This window comes from Tachyglossus aculeatus, chromosome 4, assembly GCF_015852505.1.
Source record: "Tachyglossus aculeatus isolate mTacAcu1 chromosome 4, mTacAcu1.pri, whole genome shotgun sequence".
Taxonomy (NCBI): Eukaryota; Metazoa; Chordata; class Mammalia; order Monotremata; family Tachyglossidae; genus Tachyglossus; species Tachyglossus aculeatus.
In genome coordinates this window covers 135,302,322-135,314,380 of record NC_052069.1, presented here as the reverse complement: position 1 = coordinate 135,314,380, position 12,059 = coordinate 135,302,322, and the positions used below count along the sequence as shown (strand labels likewise).

General features: G+C 38.1%; 1 protein-coding gene across 2 annotated transcripts in view; it reads left to right on the top strand.

Annotated features, from left to right (window-relative positions):
* Positions 1 to 12,059, top strand: part of ADAM33 (ADAM metallopeptidase domain 33) — a 169,591-nt gene that overhangs the window by 44,460 nt on the left and 113,072 nt on the right. Inside the window, exon 4 of one of the 2 annotated variants that reach the window (XM_038745299.1) lies at positions 1,879 to 1,954. In XM_038745299.1, coding sequence (XP_038601227.1) covers positions 1,879 to 1,954 — 76 coding nt within the window. Of the gene's footprint in view, positions 1 to 1,875; positions 1,955 to 12,059 lie in introns of both variants that reach the window. The other variant, XM_038745298.1, reaches the window with a different exon arrangement.

Genomic DNA, 12,059 nt, shown 5'->3' with positions numbered 1-12,059 from the left:
AGAGCACTGGACTAAGCGCTTGGGAAGTCCAAGTTGGCAACATATCAAGACGGTCCCTACCCAACAGCGGGCTCACCGTCTAAAAGGGGGAGACGGAGAACGAAACCAAACAGACTAACAAAATCATCACCATCATCATCAATCGTATTTATTGAGCGCTTACTGTGTGCAGAGCACTGGACTAAGCGCTTGGGAAGGACAAGTCGGCAACAAGTTGGCAACAAAATAAAATAAATAGAATAGATATGGACAAGTAAAATAAATAAATTGAGTAATATTTAGAGTAATAGAGTAATAATAGACTAATAGGGGGAGACAGAGAACAAAACCAAACATACTAACAAAATAAAATGAATAGACTAGATATGGACAAGTAAAATAAATATATAAATAGAGTAATATTTAGAGTAATAGCGTAATAATAGACTACTAGAGTAATAATAAGAGTAATAATAGACTATTGTTATTCATTCATTCAGTCGTATTTATTGAGCGCTTACTGTGTGCAGAGCACTGTACTAAGCGCTTATTGTTAATAATAATGGCACCTGTTCAATCAGTCGTATTTATTGAGCGCTTACTGTGTGCAGAGCACTGGACTAAGCGCTTGGGAAGTCCAAGTTGGCAACATACAGAGACGGTCCCTACCCAACAGCGGGCTCGCAGTCTAGAAGGGGGAGACAGAGAACAAAACAAAACATATTAACAAAATAAAATAAATAGAATAGCAAATTCATTCATTCATTCAATCATATTTATTGAGCGCTTATAAATGCCATTATTATTATTATTATTATCCTGATCACCTTGTAACCTCCCCAGCGCTTCAAACAGTGCTTTGCACATAGTAAGTGCTTAATAAATGCTATTATTATTATTACTATAGTGCTTTGCACACAGTAAGCACTCAATAACTACGACTGAATGAATCAATCATTCAATCATATTTATTGAGCGCTTACTGTGTGCAGAGCACTGTACTAAGCGCTTGGGAAGTCCAAGTTGGCAACATCTGGAGACGGTCCCTACCCAACAGTGGGCTCACAGTCTAGAAAAATGAATGCATAAATGAAAGAACGACTCTACCGCTGCACTTAATAGAGTGCTTTGCACACAGTAAGCTCTCAATAATCAATCCATCAGTCGTATTTATTGAGCGCTTACTGTGGGCAGAGCACTGTACTAAGCGCTTGGGAAGTCCAAGTCGGCAACATCTAGAGACAGTCCCTACCCACCAGTGGGCTCACAGTCTAAAAAATGAATGAATGAATGAAAGAACGACTCTACCGCTGCACTTAATAGAGTGCTTTGCACACCGTAAGCTCTCAATAATCAATCCATCAATCGTATTTATTGAGCGCTGACTGTGTGCAGAGCACTGTACTAAGCAATCAATCAATCAATCGTATTTATTGAGCGCTTACTGTGTGCAGAGCACCGTACTAAGCGCTCGGGAAGTCCAAGTTGGCAACATCTAGAGACGGTCCCTACCCAACAGTGGGCTCACAGTCTGAAAAAATGAATGAATGAATGAAAGAACGACTCTACCGCTGCGCTTCATAGAGTGCTTTGCACAGAGTAAGCTCTCAATAATCAATCCATCGTATTTATTGAGCGCTTACTGTGTGCACAGCACTGTACTAAGCGCTTGGGAAGTACAAGTTGGCAACATAGAGGCAACTGAATGAATGAGTGAAAGAACGACTCTATCGCTGCACTTAGTACAGTGCTGGGCACATGGTAAGCTTTTAACAAGTACCACAATCATTATAATAATAATAATAATTATAATAATAATAATAATAATAATAATTATTATTATTATTATTATTATCATCTTATAGAAGCAACTCTCTGATTCTTCCTCTCCCCCAGCAGGCTTCTGGCCCGCGGCTACACGGAAACTCATTACACTGAGGAGGGGCAGCTCGTCACGGTAACACCCAACCACACGGTAAGTGCCCTGGTTTGGCCAATCCTCAGCAGTAATAATAAAAATAAAAATAAAAATAAAAATGAAAATAAAAATAAAAATAAAAATGAAAATAAAAATGAAAATAAAAAAAAATAATAATAGAGAAGCAGCATGGCCTAATGCATAGAGACTACGTCCAATCTGCTGACCTTGTATCTACCCCAGGCTTTAGAACGAGTGCTTGGCACGTAATAAGTGCTTAAAAAGTACCATAATTGTTGTTATTACCAATATCACAGGCTTGGGAGTCAAAGGACCTGGGTTCTAATCCCGACTCCAACCACTTGTCGCCTGGGCCGGTCACTTCCAATAACTGTGACTCGGTTCCCTCATCTGTAAAAGGGGGATGAAGTCCCTTTTAATCAATCAAGTATTTATTGAGCGCTTGCTGTGTGCAGAGCGCTGTACTAAGCGCTTGGGAAGTACAAGTTGGCAACATATAGAGACAATCCCTACCCAACAGCAGGCTCACAGTCTAAAAGGGGGAGACAGAGAACAAAACCAAGCATACTAACAAAATAAAATAAATAGAATAGATATGGACAAGTAAAATAAATAGAGTAATAAATATGTACAAACATATATACAGGTGCCGTGCTTACTCTGCACACAGTAAGCGCTCAATAAATACGATTGATGGATTGATTATTGAGAGCTTACTGTGTGCAAAGGACTATATTAAGTGCAGCGGTAGAGTCGTTCTTTCATTCATTCATTCATATTTTAGACTGTGAGCCCACTGTTGGGTAGGGACCGTCTCTATATGTTGCCAACTTGGACTTCCCAAGCGCTTAGTACAGTGCTCTGCACACAGTAAGCGCTCAATAAATACGATTGATTGATTGATTGACTGATTCAAATATCTGTGACTCGGTTCCCTCATCTGTAAAAGGGGGATGAAGTCCCTTTTAGACTGTGAGCCCACTGTTGGGTAGGGACTGTCTCTATATGTTGCCACCTTGTACTTCCCAAGTGCTTAGTACAGTGCTCTGCACACAGTAAGCGCTCAATAAATACGATTGATTGATTGATTGACTGATTCAAATATCTGTGACTCGGTTCCCTCATCTGTAAAAGGGGGATGAAGTCCCTTTTAGACTGTGAGCCCACTGTTGGGTAGGGACTGTCTCTATATGTTGCCACCTTGTACTTCCCAAGTGCTTAGTACAGTGCTCTGCACACAGTAAGCGCTCAATAAATACGATTGATTGATTAATTCAAATATCTGTGACTCGGTTCCCTCATCTGTAAAAGGGGGATGAAGTCCCTTTTAGACTGTGAGCCCACTGTTGGGTAGGGACTGTCTCTATATGTTGCCAACTTGGACTTCCCAAGCGCTTAGTACAGTGCTCTACACACAGTACGCACTCAATATGATTGATTGATTGATTGATTCAAATATCTGTGACTCGGTTCCCTCATCTGTAAAAGGGGGATGAAGTCTCTTTTAGACTGGGAGCCCACTGTTGGGTAGGGACTGTCTCTATATGTTGCCAACTTGGACTTCCCAAGCGCTTAGTACAGTGCTCTGCACACAGTAAGCGCTCAATAAATACGATTGATTGATTAATTCAAATATCTGTGACTCGGTTCCCTCATCTGTAAAAGGGGGATGAAGTCCCTTTTAGACTGTGAGCCCACTGTTGGGTAGGGACTGTCTCTATATGTTGCCAACTTGGACTTCCCAAGCGCTTAGTACAGTGCTCTACACACAGTACGCACTCAATATGATTGATTGATTGATTGATTCAAATATCTGTGACTCGGTTCCCTCATCTGTAAAAGGGGGATGAAGTCTCTTTTAGACTGGGAGCCCACTGTTGGGTAGGGACTGTCTCTATATGTTGCCAACTTGGACTTCCCAAGCGCTTAGTACAGTGCTCTGCACACAGTAAGCGCTCAATAAATACGATTGATTGATTGACTGTGAGCCCCATGTGGGGTAGGGACTGGGCCCAACCTGATTTGCTCCCAACCCCCCCAGCACAAGGGACTTATTATTATTATCATTATTACTATTATTATTATTATTATTAAGCACTTAGCCAATACCACAATTATAATCCTATTTCTTGTATCCATCCTGGTGCTTAGTACAGTGTCTGGCACATAGAAAGCACTTAACAAATACCACAATTACTATGATTATCATCACTGTTATTATTATTACATTATTATTACAGCATCTGAAGCATAAGTGCTTAACAAATAGCACAGTTATTATTAACCCTATTTGTATCCATCCCAATGCTTGGCACTTAGTAAGTGCTTACAAAAACCACAATTATTATTGGTATTACAGTGCCTGGCACATAGCAAGTGCTTAACAAATGCCACCATTATCGTTATCATTCTTATCATTAATAACCCTATTTGCTGGTATTCATCCCAGCGCTTAGTTCAGTTCCTGGCACTTAGTAAGTACTAAAGCAAAAATTACAACTCATTATTACTAGTATTAGAGTAAGCGCTAAAACAAAAACCACAACTATCATCCTTATTATTATTATTATTATTATTATCATTATTATTAACCCTATTTGCAGGCATCCACCCCAGCGGTTAGTCCAGTCCCCGGCACATAGTAAGCGCTAAAACAAAAACCACAACTATCACCCTTAGTATTATTATTATTATTATTAACCCTATTTGCGGGCATCCACCCCAGCGGTTAGTCCAGTCCCCGGCACATAGTGAGCGCTAAAACAAAAACCACAACTATCATCCTTAGTGTTATTATTATTATTATTATTATTAACCCTATTTGCGGGCATCCACCCCAGCGGTTAGTCCAGTCTCTGGCACATAGTAAGTGCTAAAACAAAAACCACAACTCTCATTATTATTATTACAGTGCCTGGCACATAGTAAGCGCTAAAACAAAAACTACAACTATCATCCTTAGTATTATCATTATTATTATTATTATTAACCCTATTTGCAGGCATCCACCCCAGCGGTTAATCCAGTCCCCGGCACATAGTAAGCTCTAAAACAAAAACCACAATTATCATCCTTAGTATTATAATAATAATTATTATTATTAACCCTATTTGCGGGCATCCACCCCAGCGGTTAGTCCAGTCCCCGGCACATAGTAAGCGCTAAAACAAAAACCACAACTATCATCCTTAGTATTATTATTATTATTATTAACCCCATTTGCGGGCATCCACCCCAGCGGTTAGTCAAGTCCCCGGCACATAGTAAGCGCTAAAACAAACACCACAACTATCATCCTTAGTATTATTATTATTATTATTATTAACCCTATTTGCGGGCATCCACCCCAGCGGTTAGTCCAGTCCCTGGCACATAGTAAGCGCTAAAACAAAAACCACAACTATCATCATCATCATTATTATTATTATTATTATTATTATTAACCCTATTTGCGGGCATCCACCCCAGCGGTTAGTCCAGTCCCCGGCACATAGTAAGTGCTAAAACAAAAACCACAACTATCATTATTATTATTATTATTATTATTATTATTATTATCCATATTTGCGGGCATCCACCCCAGTGGTTAGTCCAGTCCCTGGCACGTAGTAAGCGCTAAAACAAAAACCACAACTATCATCCTTAGTATTATTATTATTATTATTAACCCTATTTGCAGGCATCCACCCCAGCGGTTAGTCCAGTCCCTGGCACATAGTAAGCGCTAAAACAAAAACCACAACTATCATTATTATTATTATTATTATTAATTATTATTATTATTATTATCCCTATTTGCGGGCATCCACCCCAGCGGTTAGTCCAGTCCCCGGCACATAGTAAGCGCTAAAATAAAAACCACATCTATCATCTTTAGTATTATTATTATTATTAATAATATTAACCCTATTTGCTGGCATCCATCCCAGTGCTTAGTCCAGTCCCTTTCATTCACTCATTCATTCAATCGTATTTATTGAGCGCTTACTGTGTGCAGAGCACTGTACTAAGCGCTTGGGAAGTACAAGTTGGCAACGTATAGAGTCGGTCCCTACTCAACAGCGGGCTCAGTCCCTGGCACATAGTAAGCGCTAACACAAAAACCACAACTCTCAATCAATCAATCAATCAATCGTATTTATTGAGCGCTTACTGTGTGCAGAGCACTGTACTAAGCGCTTGGGAAGTACAAGTCGGCAACACATAGAGACGGTCCCTACCCGACAGCGGGCTCACAGTCTAGAAGGGGAGAGACAGAGAACAAAACCAAACATACTAACAACATAAAATAAATAGAATAGATATGTACAAAAGATAAATAGAGTAATAAATATGTACAAATGTACATATATACACTTCACGTCTCTCAGCCTCAGTTCCCTCATCTGTAAAATGGGGATTAAGACTGTGAGCCCCACGTGGGACAACCTGATCACTTTGTATCACCCCAGCGCTTAGAACAGTGCTTTGCACATAGTAAGCGCTTAACAAATGCCAACATTATTATTATTATTATTATTATTATTATTATTATTATTATTATTATTCTGGAAGACAGGACGAGACCCTCAGAGGAGAGAAGAGGGGATGGGGCTGGCGGGGGGTTGGACCCTGCCCACTCAATCAATCAATTGTATTTATTATAATCATAATAATAATGGCATTTATTAAGCGCTTACTATGTGCAAAGCCCTGTTCTAAGCACTGGGGAGGTTACAAGGTGATCAGGTTGTCCCACGCTGGGCTCCCAGTCTTCATCCCCATTTTACAGATGAGGGAACTGAGGCCCAGAGAAGTGAAGTGACTTGCCCAAAGTCACCCAGCTGACAAGTGGCGGAGCCAGGATTTGAACTCATGACCTCTGACTCCAAAGCCCGGGCTCCTTCCACTGAGCCACGCTGCTTCCACGCTGCTTTATTGAGTGCTTACTGTGTGCCGAGCACTGGACTAAGCGCTTGGGAAGTCCAAGTTGGCAACATATAGAGACAGTCCCTACCCAACAGTGGGCTCACAGTCTAAAAGGGGGAGACGGAGAACAAAACCAAACATACTAACAAAATAAAATAAATAGAATAGATATGTACAAGTAAAATAAATAGAGTAATAAATATGTACAATCAATCAATCATTCAATCGTATTTATTGAGCGCTTACTGTGTGCAGAGCACTGGACTAAGCGCTTGGGAAGTGCAAGTTGGCAAAATACAGAGACGGTCCCTACCCAACAGTGGGCTCACAGTCTAGAAGGGGGAGACAGAGAACAAAACAAAACATAGTAACAAAATAAAATAAATAGACTAGATATGTACAAGTCAAATAAATAGAGTAATAAATATGTACAATCAATCAATCAATCGTGTTTATTGAGCGCTTACTGTGTGCAGAGCACTGGACTAAGCGCTTGGGAAGTCCAAGTTGGCAACATCTAGAGACGGTCCCTACCCAACAGCGGGCTCACAGGCTAGAAGGGGGAGACAGAGAACAAAACCAAACATACTAACAAAATAAAATAAATAGAATGGATAGGTACAAGTAAGATAAATAAATAGAGTAATAAATATGTACAATCAATCAATCGTATTTATTGAGCGCTTACTGTGTGCAGAGCACTGGACTAAGCGCTTGGGAAGTGCAAGTTGGCAACATACAGAGACGGTCCCTACCCAACAGCGGGCTCACAGTCTAGAAGGGGGAGACAGAGAACAAAACAAAACATAGTAACAAAATAAAATAAATAGACTAGATATGTACAAGTCAAATAAATAGAGTAATAAATATGTACAATCAATCAATCAATCATGTTTATTGAGCGCTTACTGTGTGCAGAGCACTGGACTAAGCGCTTGGGAAGTCCTAGCTGGTAACATATCGAGGCGGTCCCTACCCAACAGCGGGCTCACAGTCTAAAAGGGGGAGACAGGGAACAAAACCAAACATATTAACAAAATAAGATAAATAGAATAGATATGTACAAGTCAAATAAATAAATAGAGTTATAAATATGTACAATCAATCAATCAATTGTATTTAGTGAGCGCTTACTGTGTGCAGAGCACTGGACTAAGCGCTTGGGAAATACACGTTGGCAACATACAGAGACGGTCCCTACCCAACAGCGGGCTCACAGTCTAGAAGGGGGAGACAGAGAACAAAACCAAACATATTAGCAAAATAAAATAAATAGAATAGATAGGTACAAGTCAAATAAATAGAATAGAGTAATAAATATGTACAATCAATCAATCGTATTTATTGAGCGCTTACTGTGTGCAGAGCACTGTACTAAGCGCTTGGGAAGTCCAAGCTGGCAACATATCGAGGTGGTCCCTACCCAACAGCGGGCTCACAGTCTAGAAGGGGGAGACAGACAACAAAACCAAACATATAAACCAAATAAAATGAATAGATATGTACAAGTCAGATAAATAGAGTAATAAATATGTACAATCAATCAATCAATCAATCAATCGTGTTTATTGAGTGCTTCCTGTGTGCAGAGCACTGTACTACACGCTTGGGAAGTACAAGTTGGCAACATCTAGAGACGGTCCCTACCCAACAGCAGGCTCACAGGCTAGAAGGGGGAGACAGACAACAAAACCAAACATAGTAACAGAATAAAATAAATAGAATAGATAGGTACAAGCCAAATAAATAAATAAATAGAGTAATAAACATGTACAATCAATCAATCGTGTTTATTGAGCACTTACTGTGTGCAGAGCACTGCACTAAGTGCTTGGGATGTACAAGCTGACACATATATATACACACACACATACATACACACACATATATACGTATACATATATATAAACATATATATGTATATACACATATACACATATATACACACATATACATATATATATATATAAACATATATATGTGTATATGTACATATACATCTATTATATTTATTTTATCTTGTTAATATGTTTGGTTTGGTTCCCTGTCTCCCCCTTCTAGACTGTGAGCCCACTGTTGGGTAGGGACCGTCTCTATATGTTGCCAATTTGGACTTCCCAAGCGCTTAGTACAGTGCTCTGCACATAGCGCTCAATAAATACGATTGATGATGATATACACACATATACACATATATACACACATATATATACACATACATATACATATATACATACATACACACATATACATGTACATATGTGTACATATATGTACATATACATATATATATAAGCATATATATGTGTATATGTACATATACATCCATTCTATTTATTTTATCTTGTTAATATGTTTGGTTTGGTTCCCTGTCTCCCCCTTCTAGACTGTGAGCCCGCTGTTGGGTAGGGACCGTCTCTATAGGTTGCCAATTTGTACTTCCCAAGCGCTTAGTCCAGTGCTCTGCACACAGTAAGCGCTCAATAAATACGACTGATGATGATATACATATACATACACATATATACACACATATATACACATACATATACATATATATATATACACACACACACATATATATATACATATGTGTGCATATAGGTACATATACACATATATAGAAACACATATATGTGTATATGTACATATACATCTATTCTATTTATTTTATCTTGTTAATATGTTTGGTTTGGTTCCCTGTCTCCCCCTTCTAGACTGTGAGCCCGCTGTTGGGTAGGGACCGTCTCTAGATGTTGCCAACTTGGACTTCCCAAGCGCTTAGTCCAGTGCTCTGCACATAGTGAGCGCTCAATAAATACGATTGATGATGATATACATATATATACACATATATACACACATATATACACATACATATATATAAACATATACATGTATATACATATATACATATATATACACACATATACATATGTGTACATATATGTATATATACATATATACACATATACATATGTGTACATATGTGTACATATACATCTATATATATATAAACATATATATGTGTACATGTACATATACATCCATTCTATTTATTTTATCTTGTTAATATGTTTGGTTTGGTTCCCTGTCTCCCCCTTCTAGACTGTGAGCCCGCTGTTGGGTAGGGACCGTCTCTGTATGTTGCCAACTTGGACTTCCCAAGCGCTTAGTCCAGTGCTCCGCACACAGTAAGCGCTCAATAAATACGACTGATGAGGATATACATACATATACACATATATACACACATATATACATATACATGTATATATACATATACACATATATACACACATATACATATGTGTACATATATGTACATATACATATATAAACATATATGTGTGTGTGTATATGTACATATACATCTATTCTATTTATTTTATTATGTTAATATGTTTGGTTTGGTTCCCTGTCTCCCCCTTCTAGACTGTGAGCCCGCTGTTGGGTAGGGGCCGTCTCTAGATGTTGCCAACTTGGACTTCCCAAGCGCTTAGTCCGGTGCTCTGCACACAGTAAGCGCTCAATAAATACGACTGATGAGGATATACATATATATACACATATATATATATACACATACACATACATATACATAAACATATATATGTATATATACATATACATATATATACACACATATACATATGTGTACGTATATGTACATATACATATATATATAAACATATATATGTGTACATGTACATATACATCTATTCTATTTATTTTATCTTGTTAATATGTTTGGTTTGGTTCCCTGTCTCCCCCTTCTAGACTGTGAGCCCGCTGTTGGGTAGGGACCGTCTCTATAGGTTGCCAATTTGGACTTCCCAAGCGCTTAGTCCAGTGCTCTGCACATAGTAAGCGCTCAATAAATACGACTGATGAGGATATACATATATATACACATATATACACACATATATATACACATACACATACATATACATAAACATATATATGTATATATACATATACATACACACATATACATATGTGTACGTATATGTACATATACATATATATATATAAACATATATATGTGTACATGTACATATACATCTATTCTATTTATTTTATCTTGTTAATATGTTTGGTTTGGTTCCCTGTCTCCCCCTTCTAGACTGTGAGCCCGCTGCTGGGTAGGGACCGTCTCTACATGTTGCCAACTTGTACTTCCCAAGCGCTTAGTCCAGTGCTCTGCACACAGTAAGCGCTCAATAAATACGATTGATGATGATATTCATATATATACACACATATATACACACATATATACATATACATATATATAAACATATATATGTATATATACATATACACATATATACACACATATACAGATACATATGTGTACATATATGTACATATACATATATATATAAACATATATATGTGTATATATACATATACATCCATTCTATTTATTTTATCTTGTTAATATGTTTGGTTTGGTTCCCTGTCTCCCCCTTCTAGACTGTGAGCCCGCTGTTGGGTAGGGACCGGCTCTGTGTGTTGCCAACTTGGACTTCCCAAGCGCTTAGTCCAGTGCTCTGCACACAGTAAGCGCTCAATAAATACGACTGATGATGATATACATATATATACACATATATACACACATATATACACATACATATACATATATACATATATATACACACATATACATATACATATGTGTACATATATGTACATATACATATATATATATATATATATATAAACATATATATGTGTACATGTACATATACATCTATTCTATTTATTTTATCTTGTTAATATGTTTGGTTTGGTTCCCTGTCTCCCCCTTCTAGACTGTGAGCCCGCTGTTGGGTAGGGACCGGCTCTGTGTGTTGCCAACTTGGACTTCCCAAGCGCTTAGTCCAGTGCTCTGCACACAGTAAGCGCTCAATAAATACGACTGATGATGATATACATATATATACACATATATACACACATATATACACATACATATACATATATACATATATATACACACATATACATATACATATGTGTACATATATGTACATATACATATATATATATATAAACATATATATGTGTACATGTACATATACATCTATTCTATTTATTTTATCTTGTTAATATGTTTGGTTTGGTTCCCTGTCTCCCCCTTCTAGACTGTGAGCCCGCTGTTGGGTAGGGACCGGCTCTGTGTGTTGCCAACTTGGACTTCCCAAGCGCTTAGTCCAGTGCT